Source organism: Oncorhynchus keta, chromosome 28 (assembly GCF_023373465.1).
Source record: "Oncorhynchus keta strain PuntledgeMale-10-30-2019 chromosome 28, Oket_V2, whole genome shotgun sequence".
NCBI lineage: Eukaryota > Metazoa > Chordata > Actinopteri > Salmoniformes > Salmonidae > Oncorhynchus > Oncorhynchus keta.
In genome coordinates, this window is record NC_068448.1 from 54364393 (window position 1) to 54392356 (window position 27964).

General features: G+C 44.7%; 1 protein-coding gene across 23 annotated transcripts in view; it reads right to left on the reverse strand.

Annotated features, from left to right (window-relative positions):
* The window catches only part of LOC118361564 (supervillin-like), a 138948-nt gene that overhangs the window by 61157 nt on the left and 49827 nt on the right, over nt 1–27964 (reverse strand). For 16 of the 23 annotated variants that reach the window (XM_052483268.1, XM_052483277.1, XM_052483286.1 and 13 more), the window contains exons 1-2: nt 9126–9735; nt 562–625 (exon numbers count right to left, since the gene is read on the reverse strand). In XM_052483268.1, coding sequence (XP_052339228.1) covers nt 562–625; nt 9126–9189 — 128 coding nt within the window. In that variant the 5' untranslated portion in view covers nt 9190–9735. Of the gene's footprint in view, nt 1–561; nt 626–9125; nt 9737–22496; nt 22747–27964 lie in introns of those variants that run through there. The other 7 variants (XM_052483281.1, XM_052483283.1, XM_052483267.1 and 4 more) reach the window with 5 other exon arrangements.

Below are 27964 nucleotides of genomic sequence, written 5' to 3' on the forward strand. Positions count from 1 at the left end.
GATACTGTAAACATATAAAACTATAAACATACTGTACTCATACTGTAAACATATACTGCACTCGTACTGTAAACGTATAGAACTATAAACATACTGTAAACGTATACAACTATAAACATACTGCACTCATACTGTAAACATATAGAACTATAAACATATACTGCACTCATACTGTAAACGTATATAGAACTATGAACATACTGTACTGATACTGTAAACATATAGAACTGGATGGATGCTGGGATGCATGTGTGCAGAGCTGTGGAGTCATGAATGTTGAGGGTGGAGTACTTGACACCAAGCCAAAACGTTGACACAACGCAATCACACTAATGCTGCGGTGGCGTTCACACTAGTGACCTTATCCTTCACTTTCTCACTTCGTTTGGACACTGTCCCAACAGGCCTGCTGCTGCAGTGTGACACACACACACACACACACACACACACACACACACACACACACACACAGAGAAGAGACTAATAGAAGTGCAATGGTACCATACACAGAACAGATACAGTACACAAATACTGATGTCATCTGTGAAAAAAACAACTTACCCGAGAGCCGTCTTCTGTAGAAGTCTTGCGTTTCCAAGTTTGATGGGGCTCTCACTCCCAAGTCCTACAGGAGAGAAAACACACTTAAGACTACTAGACCATACCAAGACTTCTTCATCAGTTGCGTGAGAGAAGAGTTGACCGGCAATTTTGAATGACCAAACTAATTGCACAGTTTTTAAATGAACAAAAACACAGTGGAAGACAGAGTGTACGAGAGACTCTGAAAAAGGTCATCCAACAACATCTCTGAGGAAGACTCGGCAGGAAGCACATTAATCAAAGTAGACTTTCCGCACCACTGGGGATATAAATTAATAGTGAATAAATTGGAAAACAAAAGCCTTTATTGAATCATGTTGAACAATTAAATATGTGCAGCCTTAAGGTTGTAACAGCGAGAACAATTGTAACGGAATGTGTCTCAAATGACCCTCCATAGTGCACTACTTGGTGGCATTTGGAGGGAAAAATTGTGTTTATTTGAAGAAACCAGGTGACAGTTCAGACAGTGGTCTCACAGGACACACACACACTACACTGTAAATTGCACTATGGCTCCATCTAAAGTGGCTTGTAGCTATGGAGGTCACAGCTCAAGGCAATAGAGGATTGATTGCATTTCATTGAGATGGATGGACGCTTTAAAGTCTGATCACACGTCAAGGTTGTCTGTGTGCATGTAGTGTGTGTGTCTGCGCAAGTGTGTGGCAGTGCCAGTGAGGCCTACCAATTCTACCCAGTAGAAGCCTCTCGGAAAGGCAGAATACAGAGGTGGTATATAAGCAAATAAAAAATAAAATAAAAAAACATGGTGACAAACCCTCACACACAGGTGACCGATGAGTCTTTTCTAACTTGTCAACACAACACGTTATGCTCCGCTACCAGCGACACGAACACCGTTGTCAAACTCTGCCCTATTAAAAACACGCAACCCTCAAGAGTTCCTATGATGACAGCAGCAGCCTTGAATATGTCCAAAACAATCTTGGGTATAGAAAAACAAAAAAAACAGTGGAAACTGTTTAATGTCAATGTTGCGGTAGAAAGGCCAAGACCGGTCTTGAATTTTCTTTGACATAAAACAGTGACCGTTAATGCCCATCTCCAGTCTATTAGCAGGCTGATCATAAAACAGTGACCGTTAATGCCCATCTCCAGTCTATTAGCAGGCTGATCATAAAACAGTGACCGTTAATGCCCATCTCCAGTCTATTAGCAGGCTGATCATAAAACAGTGACCGTTAATGCCCATCTCCAGTCTATTAGTAGGCTGATCATAAAAGTGACCGTTAATGCCCATCTCCAGTCTATTAGTAGACTGATCATAAAAGTGACCGTTAATGCCCATCTCCAGTCTATTAGCAGGCTGATCATAAAACAGTGACCGTTAATGCCCATCTCCAGTCTATTAGTAGGCTGATCATAAAACAGTGACCGTTAATGCCCATCTCCAGTCTATTAGTAGGCTGATCATAAAACAGTGACCGTTAATGCCCATCTCCAGTCTATTAGCAGGCTGATCATAAAACAGTGACCGTTAATGCCCATCTCCAGTCTATTAGCAGGCTGATCATAAAACAGTGACCGTTAATGCCCATCTCCAGTCTATTAGCAGGCTGATCATAAAACAGTGACCGTTAATGCCCATCTCCAGTCTATTAGCAGGCTGATCAAACAGTGACCGTTAATGACCAGTTAATGATCATAAAAGTGACCGTTAATGCCCATCAGTCTATTAGCAGGCTGATCATAAAACAGTGACCGTTAATGCCCATCTCCAGTCTATTAGCAGGCTGATCAGTCGTTAATGCCCATCTCCAGTCTATTAGCAGGCTGATCATAAAACAGTGACCGTTAATGCCCATCTCCAGTCTATTAGCAGGCTGATCATAAAACAGTGACCGTTAATGCCCATCTCCAGTCTATTAGCAGGCTGATCATAAAACAGTGACCGTTAATGCCCATCTCCAGTCTATTAGCAGGCTGATCATAAAACAGTGACCGTTAATGCCCATCTCCAGTCTATTAGCAGGCTGATCATAAAACAGTGACCGTTAATGCCCATCTCCAGTCTATTAGTAGGCTGATCATAAAAGTGACGTTAATGCCCATCTCCAGTCTATTAGTAGACTGATCATAAAAGTGACCGATAATGCCCATCTCCAGTCTATTAGCAGGCTGATCATAAAACAGTGACCGTTAATGCCCATCTCCAGTCTATTAGTAGGCTGATCATAAAAAGTGACCGTTAATGCCCATCTCCAGTCTATTAGTAGACTGATCATAAAACAGTGACCGTTAATGCCCATCTCCAGTCTATTAGCAGGCTGATCATAAAACAGTGACCGTTAATGCCCATCTCCAGTCTATGCAGGCCATAAAACAGTGACCGTTAATGCCCATCTCTATTAGCAGGCTGATCATAAAACAGTGACCGTTAATGCCCATCTCCAGTCTATTAGTAGGCTGATCATAAAACAGTGACCGTTAATGCCCATCTCCAAACAGGCTGATCATAAAACAGTGACCGTTAATGCCCATCTCAGTCTATTAGCAGGCTGTAAAACAGTGATTAATGCCCATCTCCAGTCAGGCTGATCATAAAACAGTGACCGTTAATGCCCATCTCCAGTCTATTAGCAGGCTGATCATAAAACAGTGACCGTTAATGCCCATCTCCAGTCTATTAGCAGGCTGATCATAAAACAGTGACCGTTAATGCCCATCTCCAGTCTATTAGTAGGCTGATCATAAAACAGTGACCGTTAATGCCCATCTCCAGTCTATTAGCAGGCTGATCATAAAACAGTGACCGTTAATGCCCATCTCCAGTCTATTAGTAGGCTGATCATAAAACAGTGACCGTTAATGCCCATCTCCAGTCTATTAGGCTGATCATAAAACAGTGACCGTTAATGCCCATCTCCAGTCTAAAGGCTGATCATAAAACAGTGACCGTTAATGCCCATCTCCAGTCTATTAGCAGGCTGATCATAAAACAGTGACCGTTAATGCCCATCTCCAGTCTATTAGCAGGCTGATCATAAAACAGTGACCGTTAATGCCCATCTCCAGTCTATTAGCAGGCTGATCATAAAACAGTGACCGTTAATGCCCATCTCATAAAACAGTCTATCTCCAGTCTATTAGTAGGCTGATCATAAAACAGTGACCGTTAATGCCCATCTCCATCATAAAACAGTGACCGTTAATGCCCATCCAGTCATCTCAGGCTGATCATAAAACAGTGACCGTTAATGCCCATCTCCAGTCTATTAGCAGGCTGATCATAAAACAGTGACCGTTAATGCCCATCTCCAGTCTATTAGTAGGCTGATCATAAAACAGTGACCGTTAATGCCCATCTCCAGTCTATTAGCAGGCTGATCATAAAACAGTGACCGTTAATGCCCATCTCCAGTCTATTAGCAGGCTGATCATAAAACAGTGACCGTTAATGCCCATCTCCAGTCTATTAGCAGGCTGATCATAAAACAGTGACCGTTAATGCCCATCTCCAGTCTATTAGCAGGCTGATCATAAAACAGTGACCGTTAATGCCCATCTCCAGTCTATTAGTAGGCTGATCATAAAACAGTGACCGTTAATGCCCATCTCCAGTCTATTAGCAGGCTGATCATAAAACAGTGACCGTTAATGCCCATCTCCAGTCTATTAGCAGGCTGATTATAAAACAGGTAGCTATTGTGAAGTAAACGGCACACCATCCTCAGGGGAAAAAAACAACCCTTATTACAGCAAAGTAAAAGCCTAATACAAAAGTGGGTTCTGGATGTTACCGTGCCCTCCTAAAGAATGCTCAATGCTTCGTAGAGTTCTCGACCTCAGTGTGATTGGTTATAAGAGCAGTGGGGTCCTGTTCACACGGTTCAACCCTGTGGAAAGTCGCCGATAGAAAACGCCACGAATAGACCTGACATGGTTCATTAACATGTCAGAGAGACATGTTTGTTCTACTTAACATATCTCGATCTGAGCGTTCCCACAACACTGTGCCCTGGGTCATATTCACTGGGTGAATCTGGAGATGAAAGAAACGCACGCGTTTAGACGAGGTGCTGGCTAGCGGAGTAGAACACGTGAAAAAGAAAGGAGAGCCTCGCACTCATGTAGTGCAGACTAAATAATTGAATAACCAACGTTTCGACAGACAAGCGGTCTTCATCGGGGTTTATCAACGTTATTAGGTTATTCAATTATTGCATCTGAGCTCCTAGAATGTGCGGCTCTCCTTTTCATATTCACTGGGTACCAAATGGAAGAACACTGACAAACACTACCTGAACAATAAGAAATACTTGTTTTGTTTCCGTTGCACAACGTTTTGCTTTATTGTGCCCTAATGAATATGACCCTACTGACCGCGGACTAGGGCTGGACTGACTGACTCACTCTGTGGGACAGAGAGTGAACACATGTGTTTCCACTTTGCCTGCCTGCCTGCCCCCACCCCTAACCCCCCGAAACCACCCGCCATTCCAGATCTGTTAGTCCATATTAAGGATATTTGGATGATGTTTAAAATCCCCCCGCTTTGGGAAAACATCATTTGAGAAGGGAGGAGAAAGAAGAGTCCCTACGCCTAGATGTGTTTTGGTACGAGACTAGTATTATTTCAGCTGGGGAGTATCCGGTAAACACATACTAGCTCACCCTCCTTATATCGTAGCCTACAGGTCAGTTTACCAGCTGATAAAGTGACAGGGATAGAGTGATATCAGAGAAGGAAAACAACAATGTATGTAGGTACATCTCCACTAATATCGTCTCTCAATGTAGACAAGATAATTGTCCATAAAATGGACTAATATAGATATTTGTCCTTACTGCCTACCAGTTAGCCTGGTTTTCTGGTGTTCGTGCTGAACAGCCAACTCCTGCGGTCATTGACAAAGCTTGATAACGATCACAGGAATGGGCAAGACGGCACAAACAGATCGGGGATTAGCCTTTATAACCCAGTATCCCTGTAGTGCAATACAACACGTAGCTGTTGTGGGCAGAGTGCTAAAGGTGCTGGATGAGTCAACACGTCGAGCCCTACAGGGGGGACGGGAATGGAGAACCATCAGACCAGAAGCAGCCCTACGCAATAGAGCAGGGGAACCCTTACTGAAAGAAAGGAGGGTGCTTCCTGCGTTACACGGTCACACGCAGGCATAAAACCACGACAACGATCACAGATGTCCCAAACCCTTTGGTGTTAAAAGAACGCGAAAAAACATTCTTCACACCGTCACACATGTAGACTGAGCTATTAAAAAGCATGTGTCAAACACAAGGCCCGCGGGCTGAATCCGTGACACATTTCTATCCGTCCCGCACAACGATTTGGGTTTGTCAAAGTCATTCTTGGCCCGCTTCCATACCGCCCACGATGCACTGCACTACAAGTCACAGTAAGCACGGCCAACATTGCCACACACACCCCTCCTCCCAGACCCATCCAGTGCACTGTATCATGTCATCACTAACGGCATCTTCTACCGGGACCGAAAGTTTAAACGTGTTGTAAGCGAAACGTCCATGCAAAGTTTGGGTTCCAATGGGTCATTGCTATAACCTACAGAACATGTCATCTTGGTTGTCAATAAGTTAGAAGATAAAGGATTCATGCGTGGGTATAAATAACTACTAAAGGACAATAGGACACACAAGCGAGTATATATACACGAGTCAACAGCGGAGTCATCTACTTTATGAAGTTACAGCCTGATACGTTTGTGTCGGGGAACTCAACATCAATTGCACTGCTTTCGTGTTACCAGGTAAGTAAGACAGAGCACTTATAGCAACGAACTGGGGAATAGTCACAGGGGACAGGGGATGAATGAGCCAATAGGAAGCTGGGGATGATTAGGTGGCCATGACGGGTATGAGAACCAGATTAGGAATGTAGTCAGGACACCAGGGTTAACACCCCTTCTCTTACGATAAGTGCCATGGGATCTTTAGGGACCACAGAGAGTCAGGAAACCCGTTTAACATCACATCTGAAAGACAGCACCCTACACAGGGCAATGTCCCTAATCACTGACCTTAGGCATTGGGATACATTCTTTTTAATAGAGGAAAGAGTGCCTCCTACTGGCTCTACAACACAGCTTCCAGCAGCATCTGGCCTCCCATCCAGAGCTGCTTAGCTTCAGAGGCAAGTCAGCAGCGGGATGCAGGGTGGTGTGCTACTTTCATGTGTCCCATTGACAGCGCACAGCAGAGGGATAGTGTTCAGGCACATGCCACACGGTCCTAGCTAGGCTACTAAAACGTTGCAGTCTGGCTTCAGTTTCTTAAGCTTGATAATGACTAACCAAAAAAACAAAACCGGCAAAAATAATTTTAAATAAAACATATAGGCCTATTACAGCAACATTAGAGCAGTAGCCTGGGCTGACTACTCAACTAGGCCTCAGACATGTTGAGGGCACCATACAACAATGCTGCAGTCAACCACACTGGTGATCCATGCAATGCAAAGAAAGGTTACAATGTAGCTACGTTTTTTGTTATTTACAAAAAATTATTTATCTATCTTGTTTTAAGATGTTAAAATGCTATATAGAGCATCCTATGTACATAAGTGGACATTATAAAAAGGCCATCTTTTTTTTCTCCCTCTAATAAAAACAGCCAGTTTGGGCCAGTTGTATATAAGTGTTTTGTAAAAACAAACGTAGGCAATGTATGGCCCACAAATTTGTGGTATTTTTTTCCAATATGGCCAGCGTGCCGATTGAGTTTGATACCCCTGTCGTAAAGTGAAACATTTGGATCAAGTGATGTCATTCATCAATGAAGGGGTCTAATCCTGGATGTTCTAGCAGTGGTTGATTTCATGATAAACACACTGCATGTCGCTATGAGGGCGAAATGACCGTTTACTGTTCTGAGCAAGTTCTTCCTCCTTGTCATTTACAGACTTAATACTACAGGTTCTATACACAAAGTACTAACACTTGGAGAGGGCAATAAAACCACATGGGGCCGATCAATTAAGTGTGTGCAGAAATGACCATTCAAGAGCATATGTCCCTGTTTAGAGGGGATTACCCTGAGCAGAGCAGCCCCGAACCAGAGAGAGCCCAAAAAGAAATGTCACTAAAACGACAACAGGATCACTCACATCACAACTCTTACTACCCCCATCTTCTACCACACACACACACACACACACACACACACACACTGACCTCCCCCAGCATCAGAGATAAAGGCAAGGGTTTAGTTTAGATTTATAAATACTAGGAGGGGTAGCTAAATCAGGTGAGACTGAGCCAATCAAAGCCTTAAACCCCTTAGCCTACGGTAGATCCTAATACTGTATGCCAATTATAGACAATCAATCAAGACAATTAATGGCTAACCAAGCCTAGTCTCATTTCATTAGCAAGACCATTGCACTTGTATTTTTATTTTTTAAATTTAACCTTTATTTGCCATGGTGGACTCGTTAGCGGTGCGCTAGAGGTCAAATGCTGAACAAATGACTGATGGCTAAGTATTGGTCTGGACAGTGCTGTGTCTCAAATGTATGCTAATAACACACACATCAACCCCCCAACCCACCAGACCCCAGTTGTGTCCCAAATGCACCCTATTCCCTAGTGCACTACTTTTGACCATAGGCCAAAAGTGCACTATGCAGGGAATGGGTTGCCATTTGGGACACGGAATCGCCTACTGGGTTGTAATGGCTGGGAACCAATGGTGTTGGGGCACCAGGAACACCTGTTGTGAATTCTCAGCCAGTTAACCAAGCAGAACCACCACTCAACACCCAGTTCCACTCGCTGGACGCATTACTGAGAGTGGGAATTGTGTACAATTGTGAGAATGAGAAACATAGGCCACACACACACGCACTCAGAGTTCTTGTCACACAGTCTGACGAACACACTCAGGCATGTGCAACTAACTACACACAGGAAAACATAATATCTCTGGCATAACTGTCCAAATAAACTGGAGACAGAAAGTAGAGCCCAGAAATAACTCTCCCTCCTCCTGCAGTCAGAGAGAGTCCCTTATCGACTGTTACGTCCTTGGAGGCTACAGCTGCAGACAGCGCAAGGACAACTGGAAACGGGGCCAGTTAAGAGACCATTTTGCCTCACTTTCCTCAGGCTACAGCCCCAGCCTCAGTCCCAGACCCAAAGCTCCCCCTCCTCAGTCCCAGACCCAAAGCTCCCCCCTCCTCAGTCCCAGACCCAAAGCCCCCCTCCTCAGTCCCAGACCCAAAGCCCCCCTCCTCAGTCCCAGACCCAAAGCCCCCCTCAGTCCCAGACCCAAAGCCCCCCTCCTCAGTCCCAGACCCAAAGCCCCCTCCTCAGTCCCAGACCCAAAGCCCCCCTCCTCAGTCCCAGACCCAAAGCCCCCCTCCTCAGTCCCAGACCCAAAGCCCCCCTCCTCAGTCCCAGACCCAAAGCCCCCCTCCTCAGTCCCAGACCCAAAGCCCCCCCTCCTCAGTCCCAGACCCAAAGCCCCCCCTCCTCAGTCCCAGACCCAAAGCCCCATCCTCAGCACCAGCTCCATCTTACCTTGTCTGCAGAACTTAACATGGCTCAGGTAGTTTGAGATCCACGGGTTTGCATTCCGATACATTCTTGCAAGACCAGGTAGGTACAGAGGACAGAAAGAAGAAGAGAGGGATAGAGAAAGAGAGCTGGAAAGAGAGAAGTGCTGAAGTCCGACCCGCAGGCAGGCAACTGACTGCAAGGTGATGCAGAGAAACAAAAAACGCAGTCAGTCGGTGCCCCGGGACGAGCTGCCCTCAGCACAGAGAGAAAGAGAGAGAGGCAGAAGGAGAAGGAAGTGAGTCAGGTAGTGTTAGAGAAAGAAGGGCAGGGAGAGAAAGAGTAGAGTGGGGGAGCTGATCCCCGATCAGCAGTAGTAGCGCGTGGTAGGGGCTGCAGTGCAGCGTTGGTTCTCTCTGTGCAGGCAGAGTCTCTTGACAGCTCCCCTCTAGTCTCCTTCAGCAGTAACGCTAATAGCAAACTGGCTAACGGCTAATACTAAACAGACATCCTCCAGTGCAGCCTAACTCAAGCTGCTCAGTGCCTGCTAATCTGATTACAGGCAAAAAATTAGCTAGGCCCCATGGCTCACAGATTGGACCCGAGAGGCTGGGTGTCCCTCTATCTCCTGCAGACAGACGACTCAGAGAAAGGTATATACTGTAGAGTGGAAGTACTGAGAATGTGCTGCTGTGTTCTCTTGGCCCAGTGACAAGGCAGCAGTGGGATGCTACAGAGCAAGGGGAGGGTGAGAGAGAGAGAGCGAGAGAGAGAGATGAGAAGACAAAATTAAAGTCTCAGCTAGATGATAAATTCCATTCATCTCTGTGGTGACAAAACGAAGGAGCAGAGAGAGAGAGAGAGTGAGCAAAGGAAAGGGAGACAGAGGTATGGAGAGGCTAAGAGAGAGACGGAAGGTGAGAGGCAGAGAGAATGTGAAATAGGCGATTATGGAGCTCCAGTCATGGGATTGTCCATCTGACTAACCGTATCATTATTGTAAAAACTATGGCCGTCCATCCCTAGAGAATCCAGAAGAGCAGTAGTGTGTGATCACAGAAAATGAATGAGATGGTGTAGTCAGAGGGATAAACGAGGATACAAGTTCAGACCTGCAGATTTACACTAAGGGTACACACACAGGGAGAGACAGACAATTACTTTGATTCCTCAGCCAATAACTGATGTCACCAACCCAACACTGCAGTAGCAGTGTCCAAACACATCCTACTTGAACCCAGGTGTGACATCAGATCAGTTTATTAGATGTGGCAGGTTTGGACTCTTCTCTCTCTCCCTCCGTGGCGAGCTCATCTGGTCTGGGCACACCAACACACTCACAGCTAAGTAACACGGCAGGTGAGACAGCTATACGTTTGTCTGTAGTCTACTATACACTAATAACACCAAACCTTAGACACCCAACATGGGAATTTATTTTTAGATAATGATCAGTTATATTCCAATATGTAGATTGAAATACAAAGCATTGAAACCAATTAGTTGTGGAAATACTTAGAGAAACACGTCTCCTACACCCAATACAACAACAAGCATTTTCTTGAACGGGTGAAACATTTTAGCTCTCTACTGTCCCTAGTGGCAGCAGGACACCCTGCAAGCTCAGCCACAGGACAACCATAACCACCGCAGACCCATACTCACTCTTAACATTCATCCCCATATAGATAGAGGAGGAGGACTGGACTCTGTCACTGGAGGAATGCAGTGTTGAGTCTGGAGAGAAGCCTGGGAAGAAGCCGACATTGTGCTCTGCTCTGATGTTCATGCCTCTCCTGCTGGGTCCAGACCTGGGTTCTAATGTTATGGTTTACTTCCCAAAACTTTTAGCATTTGATTGAGACTGTCCGGAGTGCCAGATGGGGCGGGGATTGCACTTTAGGGACTATACCATTGGTCCCATTCCATCAGGTAATCGCAATCAAGCACAGTGGAATAAATTCAAATAAAAAAAATAACACTTTTTGAACACAGGTGTGGTTGGGTCACCACAGAGGGGCTTGGTGGGGCTAACAGCCTAACAGAACACCAACGCCTTTTGGTCCCCCTTGACCACAGAAATCTATCACCATCTGATGCATACCAGACCTGCAGACTAACAGTACTATTACATCAGTCATTAAACTATGACGACCCTACGGTGCCAGAGGATCGGCAGGCAAACCAACGCAGGCTCTGCTGTAACACCTGTACTGTAACTATAGCTCGGGGGTATTCAACCGGGGGTCTGTCGAGGGAGTGCAAGGGCTCCACGGAAATATAAAAAGTGGAAATATACCAGTCAAAAGTTGACACGCCTACTCATTCAAGAATAATAGTGAAGACAAAACTATGAAATAACACATATGGAATCATGTCGATACCCCCCCCAAAAAAGTGCTAAACAAATCTAAATATATTTTTCTTTAAAGTAGCCACCCTTTGCCTTGATAGCTTTGTACATGCTTGGCATTCTCTCAACCAGCTTCACCTGGAATGCTTTTCCAACAGTCTTGGAGGAGTTCCCACATGTGCTGAACACTTGTTGGTTGCTTTTCCTTCTCTCGGCAGTCCAACTCATCCCAGTCCAACTCAATTGGGTTGAGGTCGGGTGATTGTGGATGCCAGGTCATCTGATGCAGCACTCCATCACTCTCCTTCTTGGTCAAATAGCCTTTACACAGCATGGAGGTGTGTTTTGGGTCATGGTCCTTTTGAAAAACAAATGATAGTGGGACTAAGCCAAACCAGATGGGATGGCGTTTCGCTGCAAAATGCTGTGGTAGCCATGCTGGTTATGTGTGCCTTGAATTTAAATCCATCACAGACAGCATCACCAGCAAAGCACACCCACACCTTCATCCTTCACGGTGGTAACACAACATGAAAAGATCGTCCGTGCACCTACTCAGCGTCTCACAAAGACACTTCGGTTGGAACCAAAAATCTCATTTTTTTAAAACGTTATGAATATCGCTAGCAACAGAACAAACGTGTTGAATTACATACAAACATTTTTTTATACTGTCGGTAATGTCAACTTTATTCCTCAACTCCTAATATTGAGCCAATGGTCGCGGTCCCCTGCTCAGACGTTGCATGCATCAACCAATGGTTGTGTGCCACGTCATCAACTGTGCCTTTCAGGAACCAGATTGCTATAACGTATGCTGGTAGCTGATACATAAAATACCTATCCATGCGTTGTAAAATCTGGCATGCGTCAGCAACGCCTGGGCAGAGGAATGCGGCCATAGGCTTTAAAAAGGCAGCCGAGTGTGACGCTGGTTGCTGGTAAGCTTGGACTGAATGAATTTACCAACCTTTATTTAGTTATTAGCAAAAAGGTGTTCCAAGTTAAATTTTGATCTAATAGGCTACGTTAATGTTTAGACTTCCTCTTCTAAGGGTGACAGGTACCCTAGTGGCTAGAGTGTTGGGCCACTAACCAAAAGGTCGCTAGTTCGAATAAGGGTAAAAATCTGTTAATGTCCCCTTGAGCAAGGTACTTAAACCTAATTTGCTCTAGGGAGACGCTATACTACTATGGCATTTCACTGCTCCTATCCAGTGTTTTTAACAATAAAACATCTTTATATTTCAATATTATAATGTGTGGAGGGCAAAATATTAATAATCTACAAAAATATAAATACTTCTCCTTGCCATTCACCTGACGATAAAATGTGATGGGGGGTCTCTGGGTCGCCGGTTTAACTGGGAGTGGGTCCCTGGGCTACAACGTTGAAGGCCCCTGCTGTACTAGCTCTATGATTACAAATGTAGTTTGGAATCAGAGGCAGTCAACTAGCCCATTCCCAGATCTGGGTGCTGTTTAGTCACAACATGACAACAAATGAGCATAGGAATTGGCAAGACTGTACAAAACAGACCAAGCTAACACTTATCAGTATTTATGCACACACGCAGAAGTATCTGGTAACCAGTCCTGTTATCCAATGGAGAGGCACTAACTTGTAATTACACGCCTGGCTGCTGATATGAGGACAGTCAAACATTGTCGCTCCGCACTAGACAGGATTACACTCAAAAAGGTGACCCAATCTGGCAACTGCATCCCAAAACAAATCTTCAAGGTAAACCACCAGAGATGAATGTTATAACCTTTTCAGACAATATGGAATGTGGTGCCTTGAAAGAGTCTCGGCTATGGCATGTTTGTTTGCCTGAAGAGTACACTACGGCTTTTTAAATGCCAAAATGAAACAGTCTCTGGATATAGTTTCAAAGTAATAATAATAATAATAATAATAATAATAATAATAGCCATTTAGCAGACGCTTTTATCCAAAGCGACTTACAGTCATGTGTGCATACATTCTACGTATGGGTGGTCCCGGGAATCGAACCCACTACCCTGGCGTTACAAGCGCCATGCTCTACCAACTGAGCTACAGAAGGAACATTTTTGTCTAAAGGAATGCCGCTTCTGAAGCGGGACCATCGTCAAATCACTAAGCAACCAGAACTGTCAATCAAATAATCTCGAGTTACCTGTGCACAACCACTCTTTAATAAAATAAAAAAATTGTTGTCAGGGAAACAATAAACATTCTATGCCGAAGCAGAATTCTACTGTCTGAAAAATGTAGACGCGTATGATGCTGCACATATTTTGTTGTTGTCTGAAAGGTCATGTCATTTTGATTTGTTAGTACAGTTACTGATAAGGAGACGAGAAGGAGGAAGAGTTTGTAATACTAAACAAACACCAGCAATTTGACTAATTTGGAATTGGATCAGTACCCAAAAGCCAGCTCTGAGGCAATCCAAGCAAATCACTTTATTATTAATGTTGAACAAAAACAGGCCAACGATGAGACCTCTATCATCGTAACAGCAGCATGTCCACACCTCCCCACCAATTATACACAACACAGATGCCTGAGTGTCAGATTAATTCAACATAAGAATTGAATTACTGTATACAAACACTTAGACATCCAGTGACAGCAATGGCACTTTAAATGACCCCAGCGTCTCTCCTCAAGCCCGTTGATAGTGTGTGCGTGCGTGCGTGACGTGGAGAAGGAAAGCAGGAAACGTTAGCAGGTTTGTCTCATAATCTGGGCCCAGAACTCAACCTCTCATCCCAGGCCTCCCCCTCAGAAATAAAGCCCAGATTTACTGTTTCTCCCACAGGAAATGCTGTATATCCCTCTCTTCTGGCAAATTAACGATGGAGGGATCCAGCACGTTTGGCCATGTTGTCTCTACAGACACATAGCAGTGCTCAGCCCAGAGTCCATCACTCAAACTAAACCAGAAACTAATACAGAAGGTAGGCATAGCATGAAGAGGTAAAGATAGTGTTCCCCTTCAATTTAGCTGCCACGGCAAAAAATATCATTTTTTCTGCCAAGACTGCTTTTAAAGGGATAGCGCATCATAATTATCCCACTTTCACAAATTCCATTTTATAGTTCCCTGCATGCAATTTGAAGGAAGTTGCTAACTAGCGTTAGCGCAATTGCTAACTAGGATTACCATGCTAGCGGTACTTGTAGACTTCCAGTTATTGCCTACCTTCAAGTTCATTCCAACTGCACACAGAGAAATAAAAATAGTAACCGTGAGTTGATCGGACTCTGGGTAAGAAGAAAAAGGGCTCGATTGTTCGCCAAAAGTTGTGCACTTCATAGGGAATAGGGTGCCATTAGGGACAGTCCACATGGGGAAGTATTTGAGAGTGCTACATTTCCTCAGACACTTGTAGAAGGACCAATGGTCTAAATTTACTGTCCCAGTTTGCTGTCATAACAGTCATTGGTCCTTGGACAGTCAGAGAACTGCACAAGGTCAGACACATTCCCTTCAAAACATGCACGCACTCCGACACACTGGAAGATAGGTTGGCCTTGTTTGTAGCCAGCTCACTCGGTTCAATCTACCCTAATAAGGTGAGGTGTTAGCTGAGTGGCTGGGCAGCAGAGGTCACTGACTGGGTATTTACAGTCACAGTTCACTGGCTGGTACCCAGGCCTGGTCTGGACTTACCCAGACCATCTCTATTGGGACCAAGGCCAGTAATACCCAAGAACAATGTGTATTAGTCCAAAAGACCAGACCATGGCAATGTCCAAGTCAATAGAAACAAACTTCCAACTTTCCAAACAGATCCTGGCGTCAGCTTACTGTACCGCAAGCCTTTTCTCAGATACAACTGCCACAAATAGAAGGACCAAGATAACTTCGTCCAACTCCATCCGTAAACACTAGCTAGCTATGCCCTGTTGCCCCACCCCTTGACAGACTTACCCAAGATAACCCAGATAAAAGCTTCCCTAAGAAGTGGCTCTCGATGGCTCAAGGTTGAATGCTCTTTAGAGATCCCTAACAATGTGTGTGCCGACTACCCCCAGTGTTGGTCAACAGCATGCAGTTCGAGAGTTGAAACCCGTCATGAGATTTGAATTTACTGTAGACCTTGAGAAATAGTTCCACAGAAGAGAGAAAAAGGTGGAACGCAACCACCTGCACACTTCACCAAACCCATTTTTAAATGATTATTTTTACGCCTTTTTTCCTCACCAGTTTCGATCTCGTCTCTGAAATTCCCCAACGGGCTCGGAAGGTGAAGGTTGAGTCAGGAGTCCTTCAAAATGACCCGCCTAACCACGCTCTTAACACCCGCCCGCTTAGCCCGGAAGCCAACCACACCAACGAACCTGGGTCTGTACTGACGCCTCTAGCATTGCGCCGCAGTGCCTTAGACCACTGCGCCACTCGGGAGGCCCGGACCGATCCCATTTGCCAAAGCATTCCTGGTGTTCTTACCATTCCATTCCCACCCGGCAATCTTCCCAGGAACTGTCATCCCATTTTTGTTTAGTGTATGGGAAAAGCCGGGACTCGGACAGATTGCGATTTTGGAACCCTTTATTTAGCATCTTTCATTTTTCAGCCACTGGTCAGCCAGAATCAAGGCCATAACAGTCAAAAGGTCAGCCAGCAGGTAGGGGGTTGTGCCATTGGAAGACAAATGAACTGAAACACCAGAAGATTCTGCTGGCCAAGACCGAGAAGCTGTACCTATTCCCAGAGAAATGACTGTGTGGAAACTCAATACACAAAAGGAAAGGTTTTAGGGTAGATGCCAGAATAGTACAGTAATATACCAGAAAGTCGGCATATTTCATATCCCCATGAACCTTTGACCGGTTACTTTGACACTATTTGCTCAGCTCTCTTCCTATGGCGTTAAATAACCATAAAAACACAAGGAAAGGGCCATACTAATTCAATGGGATGTAGGGCACAATAAGTTAGACCAATTTAAATGGAGAGCTCAAATGAAGCTCCATTGGAACGTAGACATGTTACAAATTCCAGTCCTCCTCTCCGTCTGTTCCTAGACCTTTCTCCCCTCGTTTGTTTCTCAAATGAATCCCCCTTTAAAAGCCCTGTGCAGCTGGTGAAACTTTGATTAAATTTTTTTTTTTTTTTTTTTAAATAGAATCACACAGTACATTCCAAAATGATTCTAAACAGTGCAGCCAGAACCCAATCAACACATATCTGGTAAGGGTCTGTTCCATTTATAAGCAGCAGAGCTGACAGTCCTGATGTTACTGTTAGAACTGGAATAAGTGCTACCAGACAGGAGACTAAACCCCAGGGGATCCTGGCTACAGAGAGAGATCACGCACACTGGAAGGCACTTCCTCCGAGCTCTGCTCCCTCCCCACCTGTAGGAAAATGTATCCTAGCTTGCCGAGACTGTCCAATCTCCATCTCTGTGTGCGGTGACTATCGGAGTCAGTTGTCTGTGCTATGGCTTACATGCCATTTAAATCAGTCTATGACAATTGTGCGCGCGCATGTGTGCCACAGCTGTTTATAGATCCCTCTATACATCATCGCTGCTGTCTACAAGAATACAGTATGACCGCTTACCTCAGCTATTCTACACAGCGCAATGTTGACACTTCTGCTATTCTACGCAACCTTACAGTCCAAATGTCACCAATATGTTTCAAATCATAACATACTCACATTGATATCTTAGATTACAACCATCTCAGTGTAACAAGAACATTTGAAACATGTTCTACCCTCTCGTGACATTTAAGTTACAAGCAAAGGACTTTGCTGATAACTACTTTGAGGAAAATTGTACTTACTATGACCGTGACGTGTGTTTGTCGCTCTGAATAAGAGTGTCTTCTGAATTACTAACATGTAAATGTAGGTCAGAAAGTGCATAAATAAGGTACTGGTAATTAGGTTTCATGCTATGGGAGGCTATAAGTACAAAATTGATTAGAATAAATTATATACATGCATATATACAGTTGAATTTGGAAGTTTACATCAACTGAGTTTAAAATGTTTCACAATTCCTGATATTTAATCCTGGTAAAAAAAAAAAATACCTGTTTTAGGTCAGTTAAGATCACCACTTTATTTTAAGATTGTTAAATGTTAGAATAATAGTAGAGAGAATGATTTATTTATTTCATCACATACCCAGTGGGTCAGAAGTTTACATGCACTCAATTAGTATTTGGTAGCATTGCCTTTAAATTGTTTAATTGGGACAAATGTTTTGGGTAGCCTTCCACAAGCTTCCCACAATAAGTTGGGTGAATTTTGGCCCATTCCTCCTGACAGAGCTGGTGTAACTGAATTATTTATTTAAGCTTTTATTTTTTTCATCACATTCCCAGTGGGTCAGTTTACATACTATTTGAGTGTATTTGGTAGCATTGCCTCATGAAGCTGGTTGAGAGAATGCCAAGAGTGTGCAAAGCTGTCATCAAGGCAAAGGGTGGCTACTTCGAAGAATCTCAAATTTGTTCAACACTTTTTGGTTACTACATGATTCCATAGGTGTTATTTCATAATTTGTCTTCACTATTATTCTACAATGTAGAAAATTGTAAAAATAAAAACCCTTGAATGAGTAGGCGTCTAAACTTTTGACTGGGAATGAATGAATGTATGCATGTATGCATGTATGTATGTATGTATGTATGTATGTACACACTGAACAACAGAAAATAATGCAACATGCAACGATTTCCAAGATTTTACAGAGTTATAGTTCATATACGCAGTGGTGGAAAAAGTACTCAACTGTCATACTTGAATAAAAGTGAAGATAACGTAATAGAAAATGACTCAAGTAAAAGTCACCCAGTAAAATACTACTTGGCTAAAAGTCTAAAAATATTTGGTTGTAAATATACTTAAAGAATCAAAAGTATAAACCACTTCAAATTCATTATATTAAGCAAACCAGATGGCACAATTTCTTTTCTTTTTTTAATTTATTGGTGGATAGGCATAGGCAGGGGCACACTCATACACTCAGATCAGAGGCTGTAGGGATGATCAGAGGCTGTAGGGATGATCTCTTGATAAGTGTGTGAATTGGACCATTTTCCTGTCAAAATGTAACGAGTACTTTTGGGTGTCAGGGAAAATGTATGGCGTAAAAAGTCAGAAATGTGAAAAATCAGTCATGCCTACTTAAACTGCATACTGTGTACTAATCGTACTACATACTACTTAGAACATATTGTATAGTAAAATCAAATGCAGTAAGCAACAAATAATATACCATGTCATCCACATTGAGAAAGTGCCAACTATTACACAATTGCATGGATTCCTGCTATTCGTTCATTTTGGTACAGCGTGTCACCATATCAGCTGTTGTCTTCCTCAATAGTGTGCAGCGAATTGTACTAGATGAAAAGCCAAAATGAGTATAACATCCTGGCATACTCAAGATGCCTATCCATTTGCTGTTGCCAAGGCAGCAGCTACTCTTCCTGGGGTCCAAAACATTAAGTCATACAAATTCATTTATTTATCTGATTTTATTGCTAGCTTGAGTTACCGGAGGTGGGAGAGCATTCTATGTAGTCAAGGCTCTATATAGTACTGTGTGTTTCCTAGCCTCTGTCCTGGACTTGGGGACTGTGAAGAGACCCCTGGTAGCATGTCTTGAGGGGTAATGTATGGGTGTCAGATGTGTGCTAGTCGTTTGAACAGACAGTTTGGTACTTTGAATATACGTCAAAACCGCTCAAAGACCAGTAGTGATGCAGTCAGTCAATCGCTCTACTTTGAGCAAGGAGAGGTTGACATGCATGTTCTTGATGTAAGCCCTCTGTGTACTTTTAAGGGCCATATTTGCTGCTCTGTTCTGGGCCACTGTAAATTTGCCTATGTCCTTATTTGTAGCACTTGACCATATAACAGGGCAGTAATCTAGGTGTGAAAACTAGGGCCTGAAGGACTGGTTTGGTGGATGATGATGATGTCAAGAAAGCGGAGCTTTATTACAGACAGACCTCTCCCCATTTTCGCTACCGTTTAAATCAATGTTTCAACAATGTCTGTTTACAATCTAGGGTTACACCGAGCGGTTTAATCTCAATTTGCTCGATCGACACATAATTCATTACTAGATTTAGATGAGGTTTAGCAAATGTTTTGTCCCAAAACAATTGATTTAGTTTGATATATTTAAGATGAACCTATTACTACCCACCCAGTCTAAAGAACACAAGTATTCTGACACGGCCAACGTCTTGCGTGGTCAAGCCAGACAGATATGATATAAGACTCTCCTCTGGCTTCCTCCTGGAGGCTTCCTCCTGCATGGCTGGCTCTGGCTCAGGTCCACCTCTGTGTCATGGACCATCAGGCTGTTGGGATGTTGGACATGTCACTCAATAAGCTGACCTTTAACTTCAGGACGGCCATTAGAGAGCTTACACTTCACAGTCAGGTAGGCCAGGATCCAATTCAATTAGGGAGACAGACCCACGCTTCAACCTGAGTGAAACAGGGGAGGATCCAAGAAGAACAGATGTCCTATTGCAAAACACTTAGCTATTGTGTGACACACTCAACACAACCCTGATCTGAACACGTGGCCTCCCCCAGTCCCAACCCATCTTAAATGACAAGACGGACCAAAACAAATGTTGCCGGTTGCAACGGTTGGACGCTCTGTCCTCTCTGATCTTCATTTTAGGTTTGTTTTCTAACGGTTACATGACTAGCAGGTGATCTATTGCACATAGCAGTAGTTCTTGTTAGTCTCACATGTCCTTAAGACCAGGCGTTTTGTTGTCGGTACTCTTGAACATTCTGTTCTGCTGCCAGTCTTCTCTATGGACACTCATCACTGGAGAGACCAAACAAGGCATCAAAACAAACCTCTTATTAATAACAGACCTATTGGGAGTGTGTGATGACAAAGATATCGCCAAGCTAAATGAAGAGAAGGTCAACAACATGAGACATGTCAAGTTTGAGTACTCTCCTGTCCACAACAGTGCGTCTACTTCCTCACTTGGCTGAGAGATGCATGGTGATAGGATTAGTTTCTGTTCCTGGCAGGGCCCGAGGTAAACAAGCTCTACAATCCAGTCTACATCCGCATCTATCCTCAGATTGCATGGGCACCTTTATTAAAATTGGAGAGAGATGTGAGGGTCATCATGTCAGCACTCATTGCAGTGGGAGACGATTTGCAATCTTAAATTGCACTAGTATAACACACAAAACATCTAGTTCTTTCTCCATCTCAGAAGGATCCATTTAAATGGACTTCTCCCAGGGTCATCACATGAAGTGATCGGAGTGCGAAGTAACAGTCTCTGCCAAGACAACAGCTACAGTACATAAGTGCTTCCAGTAAACGCCTGGAAAGATGGGATGGTCACGGAGGGTGAATTCCTGGGGCTCGGCCTCTATTACAAACAGCTGATGGCAGATGCCATGGCAACAAAGTAAAAGTGGTGAAAGGCTTATTGGGGGGGGGGGGGGGGCATCAGGACTCTCTCACACCCAAGCCTGAAGCCACCCGGAAATTAGATCAGTTAGATAACGCTTAAACTGGGTATTTATGGAATGGTGCTAAATAGACACTTAAGTACACAGGATACGACACACACTTAAAAGGTGTCTTGTCCAGGCCACAGGTGATATCCATCTGAGAGATGTTAAGTAAATAATGAAGCGCCCTCACCAGTGTTAAATCGGCCTCAAGATCGCATTTCAACTCTGGATTTGTACACGCAAAGCCATCTTAATGTGGTACTGATCTAGGATGGTACTGATCTAGGATGAGATCTATAAAAATCTACATAACACAAATCAATGAATAGTGCTAGTTGGCTGTACTTGCGCTAAAACTCTTGTATTTTTCATCCTATAGCTTGTTCTCAATTTTTTTAAAATAGTGAGGCAACATGTTTTCAGCAATTATTTCCATGACAGATGAGAACTACATTTTCTCATGTGCCGTCTCTCGGCAGCAGACAAAGCATAGTGAGTAATATGTTTGGAACATCAAATCACAAAGTTACAGTATCGAATCGCAATACATACAGAATTGATACTAAGTATTGTGATGACTTTGTAGCATGAGGTCCATGGCAATTCCCAACCCTACATTTGTTTATGTTGCCATAGTCCTATGAGCAAGCATGCGCGCGTTCCTCGTCAGGGCAGTTGTGCTCTATTTCTGTCCTGTGTATTCTGATCCTGACCGAGAGAGCAGAACAGGTGCAGGACAATGTGCAGCTGTACTGTCAGGTCATGACAGAGCTGTGTCCCAGGCCTTTACTGTCACACACACACACACACACACTAAATCTCAATTTGACCTATTCTAAAGCTTTTCGCACTTCACCACATTCATCTGTGGTATAATCCAACTGAAGCAGTATACGAGCGTGGAAAGATCCACATCTCACGAGAAAGTGGATCGGACATGTCATAGGGCTGTCACCTTTTCAGAGCATTAACAATCTTCATAAGGATTTTATAAAACGCTATACTGGTCAACAAAAGGTGGACAAAAGTTCAGCATTAAACTGACTATGGACATTTTCTGATTTAAGCTGAAAATCTGTGCATGTCATCTACTTCTAACGGGTCTGGGAGGAAGAGTCCTGGACTAGGTTAGGTTAGGATAGGTCAGTTGCCGTGCAGCTCCAAGACAAACAGGCAGGTACCAGAATGAAATTGGGGAATGTGAGGAGAGAACGAGAATGGGTTCCAACAAGGGCTGTTCCAATCAACCAGAATGAGGATACAGACTGTTCCAGAATACCATTGGGTTCAGCAACACCCCATTTCGCTGCAAGCTCGCCCTTCCTCATGGTCCATCAAACCAGTTCACTTCCAATAGATAGGCTGGTTATCCAGCCTGCGATCATATCAAATCAGACCACCTCTTCACTGAACACGTCATAATATAAAATACCCAACGACAGCCCAGCAAGCATTCCATTCAAACCGTATTAAAGGCTTTTAGAAGCCAGTCAGTATTTCAATGAGGTTACTAAAAAGGGCATCTTCTCCTCACAAACCTTCCCCCAACATTTCCCCAACTCAACTCCTTACTTCAGTTTTCCTCTCAGATTAGACGTGACAGTGTAGTGCCTGGGCTGGGGTAGGTCTTCTGGGGTAGGTTTTCCTGGGCTGGGGTAGGTCTGTTGGTAGTAGTTCCTAGGTTAGGTCTTCTGGGGGCAAGTCCGTGGGGGTAGGTCTCTAGTGGGTTGGGTCTTTGGGGGCCGGATAGTTCCACAGTGGGTCTGGGAGAAGATCAAAGCTAAGCACAGGAAGGCTAGTAGGACACGACTGACATGATGCACGAGTTGCCAGCACCGTTAGAATGACGCCCCCCCCCTCTTGCTCCCCCTCCCCCATGTGTGGCAGTTATATCTGCAGCAGGCATGATTCAGGGAGCTGACAAATTTAGAACGGTGCTTTCCCACTCAGGCTAGATCAATCAAAACACAGAAGAGAGGATAGGACGGGGTGGGGGGGCATCTCCAAAGTGGTTTTAGAGAATATGGCAGTACTTCCAACCGATCTCACAACCACAGACCATGTGTAACCGCGCAAGCCCAGGAACTCCACATCCGGCTTCTTCGTCTGCGGGATCGTCTGACACCAGCCACCTCACAAGGGTCAGTGGGCAAATGCTTACCTTCGATGGCCACTGGCACACTGGATGAATACCAGTTTGAGATGTACAGAGCAGATGGCAGACAGCGTGTATGGTGTAGTGTGGGCGAGCGGTTTGCCAATGTCAACGTTGTGAACAGAGTACCCTATTGTGGCGGTGGGGTTATGGTATGGGCTGGAATAAGCTACGGACAACAAACACAATTGAGATGGCAATTTGAATTCACAGAGATACCATGACAGGATCATGAGGCCCATTGTCGTGTCATTCATCCGCCGCCATCACCTCATGTTTCAGCATGATAATGCACCAGGAACATTTTGAAGTAAGGACAAGGAGGTAAAAGGGTGGTTGAAGAGGCTGTTAGGGATGTGCATGTTTCCCTTTCGAGATGATTCTATACGCATCTAGATCCATGGGCTCTGATACGGGAAAGATGCATTTTAGTTTGAAACGAGTCGGTGCGATAACATGTTGCATAAAACACATTCATTGTCCATTGTAAATTCAAATCTGCTGCTGACGGAGCTCATGAGCTGGGCCTCTGAGCTGGGCCTCTGAGCTGGGCCTCTGAGCTGGGCCTCTGAGCTGGGCCTCTGAGCTGGGCCTCTGAGCTGGGCCTCTGAGCTGGGCCTCTGAGCTGGGCCTCTGAGCTGGGCCTCTGAGCTGGGCCTCTGAGCTGGGCCTCTGAGCTGGGCCTGAGCTGGGCCTCTGAGCTGGGCCTGGGCCTCTGAGCTGGGCCTCTGAGCTGGGCCTCTGAGCTGGGCCTCTGAGCTGGGCCTCTGAGCTGGGCCTCTGAGCTGGGCCTCTGAGCTGGGCCTCTGAGCTGGGCCTCTGAGCTGGGCCTCTGAGCTGGGCCTCTGAGCTGATGGGTTTGTGGTGTGAGTAAATGTTGAATGTACTATGTAGGGAACTGAGCCATACAGGGCACACTAAGCATCTACCACCCCACTATCAGATGAGAAATGTAGCCTGTATCCCCCCCACACTAATTCACTTGTCATTTTTGCAGATTAAGTGTTTGAGGTAGTAATGTATCCATATTCATCGTTCAGCTGTTGAATATATAGCACAACTTCGTTGATCCTTACATCCCTTGAGGCGATCTTGATTCTCGTCCCAGGTGTATGCCTACTCAGACAATCAACCAGTCACACTCTACAGATAGAAGCCACTTGAAACAACACATGTACCAAAAGTACCAGTGTCACACCACAGCGTATACACCACAGCGTATACACCACAGCGTATACACCACAGCGTATACACCACAGCGTATACACCACACTAAATTCAAAGTTAATTTGATACAGGACGTGTAGAAATATTCAGTCTGAATATGACCTCTTGACTTGTCTGTCTGTCTTAGTATCCCGGCATTTCTATTTATCCCTGGATGTTTTACCTGGCTGGGGCAAAACATTTACATTGTAGTCATTTAGCAGACGCTCTGGAATTACAATGGGGAGGCGCATCCACTTTTTGGGGCAAAACGAACTCGTGATGTTGCAAGCGCCACGCTCAATATCAGATCAGTTTCCCCTTTTCGATCACAACGAATAAGATTACAAGAAGGGGTGGGGGGGGGCCCTTCTACTCGGAGACGCTTGATACATACGGCCCTGGCCTTAGTCCTAACATGGCTGTGGGGGTCTGGAGAGGAGAGGTCCGAATTACACCTCAGGGGACGGTGGTAGCATCCGCAGCCCAAAACCAGCAGGAGGTAACTGGAGACGCTGGCAGCCATTTATGGCCTCTTGGCTGGTGCTTTGATAGCACTCAATCTCCCAGAAATAGACATTGACTTCACTCACTCTGTCTCTCTCAACTCGCAGGGATCAAGTCAGCTGTCACAGGGCAAAAATCCCCTCGGACACCTAACTACCTCAACACACGCACACACTTTGCGCCAAGTTTTCTAGAAAGTAACTAACTGTAGCTAGGTAATATTCTCTCAGTGTCGCTGGTCCCGTCATTAAATACTTGGTCATGTTGAAGGGTAAGGCAGCCACATTTTCTGAGTCCCTTTGACATGCATGTATTAATGTCGAGTGGAAACTGACAGGGACATTCTCCAGAAGGTGTAGGGGTGACAAAATCATGGCAGTCAAGGTCTGACATGGACCACTGGGCTATTCTAAGATTCTCATCATATCAACAACCCATAGGAACATACGGTATGTGGAACATATAGGAAGTGATGGGAAAAGGAGGTTGCACTGTAGTATCGGGTTGATGAAGGGAAGTTAAAATCTGTCCTCCGTGTCGATGACAGGGTGAAGGAATGTTCTGGATGTAGGCCGGTAGAACGAACGCTTCTGTCCTGTCAACAGGGCAGCCAACGGGCCATCCTCCATGCTTTAAGCATGATAATCACATGACAGTACACACAGAGCAGCTAAACACCTCGTCACTCATACTAACAGAGAGGGGGGTTATCAGCCCAATGCCATCATGTCTATATTTACTCTATTAGAATCAAGTGGATAAAGGTGATGCAATAAAGGAAAGATGAGCAACTGACGGTAACGAAAACTCAAAATGACGGCTGTTCGGTCTTGTGTGGACTCTGGGACAATACACTCATTGAAGTGTAGTGGATGAAGGACCGGTTAACCGCTATGGGTCCAAATCCCAGAAAAGACAGTCTCAAAATCAGCAAGCAACACAGAATAGTCACCAGGAAGGACAGAGCTGAACTGATTCCCATCAACTGCCACACACAGAGCTGTTTTCTCAACGAACAGCACCCTCTAGTGTTAATCACCAGGTACTGACACAGAATCCCCCTACGGCGAGTTGAGAAACTCGCTTCACAACCTCTCACATTTACTTAGCCTACTGCTCACTCAACAATAACATTAATAAGCTGTATATCAAAACTCAATTTGTTTACCCCGTGTTACAAAAGTAAACCGTGAAGCTGATATACGTTTTGTCAGTTGGTTGGGACATGAAGCTCTGGCCTCATGCCCAGTACCCAGAGGTTGTTCAGCGGAGAGGCGCTTTGTGCTTTTTCTCTCAGTGGATTAGCGACCGTTAACTTTGAAGACAGAGGAAAGGAGAAGACCTGGTGACTCACAGGCTAATTAGCTGAGGGGAAACATTACCACTTTATCAGCCAACCAAAACTATGACAACATGGTGGAGAGAGGAGCAAATGTGATTTCAATTTAGCTTTGTTGTGTGGCAAGGCAGAATGTTTATTACAAACATACCGAGTCGACCACATGGAAACAGTCAGCACAACAGACAGAAACTGTGAAGACAAAGCAACTAGCTAGCTATGTTTCTGTTTTTCCATAAACACCAGCAAACACACCACAACGCCGGAGACGATGGAGGAAAAGTGGAAATATTTGCACTTATAAAAACACTGCATCTCTCCCCATGCAAAACCCACCAGTGTGCACTCTCCCACGCTTGTGTGACATAACTCTAACATTAACACAAAAGCCCTCAATTAAAATATCCCTCTTTGCAGGACCTGCATCTCATTCACACCCTTCTGGTTGTTCCATTGTCCCTGGCCTCTTGGACCACAGGACCAAGCAAGCTGGATCCTCACCCCTCTCTCTCCCCTACACTCATCAGCCTCACCAAGCACACAAAAAAACCACTATCACTACTGTACTTTAAATGTTCTACTCAATAATGCACGTTTCACTACATACATGAGTGGTAAATCAGTACTGATAATGATGATTTCCTTATTTGAACTGTAACTCAGTAAAAGTTTATATTTTTGTTCAGTGTACATAATATTACATTGGCTTTATATTTCACTCAATTTTAGGTCCCACCGACTGTCCCAACATGACATGTAAGTGAATTCTGACAGTGTAAAACGCCCTTAGTTGACTCTAAAAATGTTGTATTCTATACCCATTTGAAGAGAAACAAGTTATGTGTTTGATAAGATTAGAGACCATTTACATTTTAGTGGACCCCACATGGGTCCTGGAACCCAAGTTTGGGAAGCACTGTACTACTAACCGCTCTCCCTGCTCGCTTCAATGCTCCCTCTCCCTGCTCGCTTCAATGCGCCCTCTCCCTGCTCGCTTCAATGCTCCCTCTCCCTGCTCGCTTCAATGCTCCCTCTCCCTGCTCGCTTCAATGCTCCCTCTCCCTGCTCGCTTCAATGCTCCCTCTCCCTGCTCGCTTCAATGCTCCCTCTCCCTGCTCGCTTCAATGCTCCCTCTCCCTGCTCGCTTCAATGCTCCCTCTCCCTGCTCGCTTCAATGCTCCCTCTCCCTGCTCGCTTCAATGCTCCCTCTCCCTGCTCGCTTCAATGCTCCCTCTCCCTGCTCGCTTCAATGCTCCCTCCCTGCATCTCCTTTGCAGCCTGACTCACCACTGTCTCACTACTTTAACAAGCCAGCTGAGAACAAGTTCTGATTACAACTGCGACCAGGCCAAGATAAAGCAAAGCAGTGCAACAAAAGCAACAGAGTTACACATGGGATGAACAAACGTATGGTCAATAACAATAGAAAAATGTGTATTCAGTGTATGCAAATGAAGTAAGGAGGTAAGGCAATAAATAGGTTTTGGCGTCAGGGATGACCAGTGAAATACACCTGCTGGAGCGCATGCTATGGGTGGGAGTTGCTATGGTGACCAGTGAGCTGAGTAAAGACCTAGTAATGACCTGGAGCCAGTGGGTTTGGCGACGAATATGTAGCGAGGACCAGCCAACGAGAGCATACAGGTTGCAGTGGTGGGAAGTATATGGGGCTTTGGTGACAAAACGGATGGCACTGTGATAGACTACATCCAATTTGCTGAGTAGAGTGTTAGAGGCTATTTTGTAAATTACATCGCCGAAGTCAAGGATAGGTAGGATGGTCAGTTTTACGAGGGTATGTTTGGCAGCATGAGGGAACGAGGCTGTTGCAAA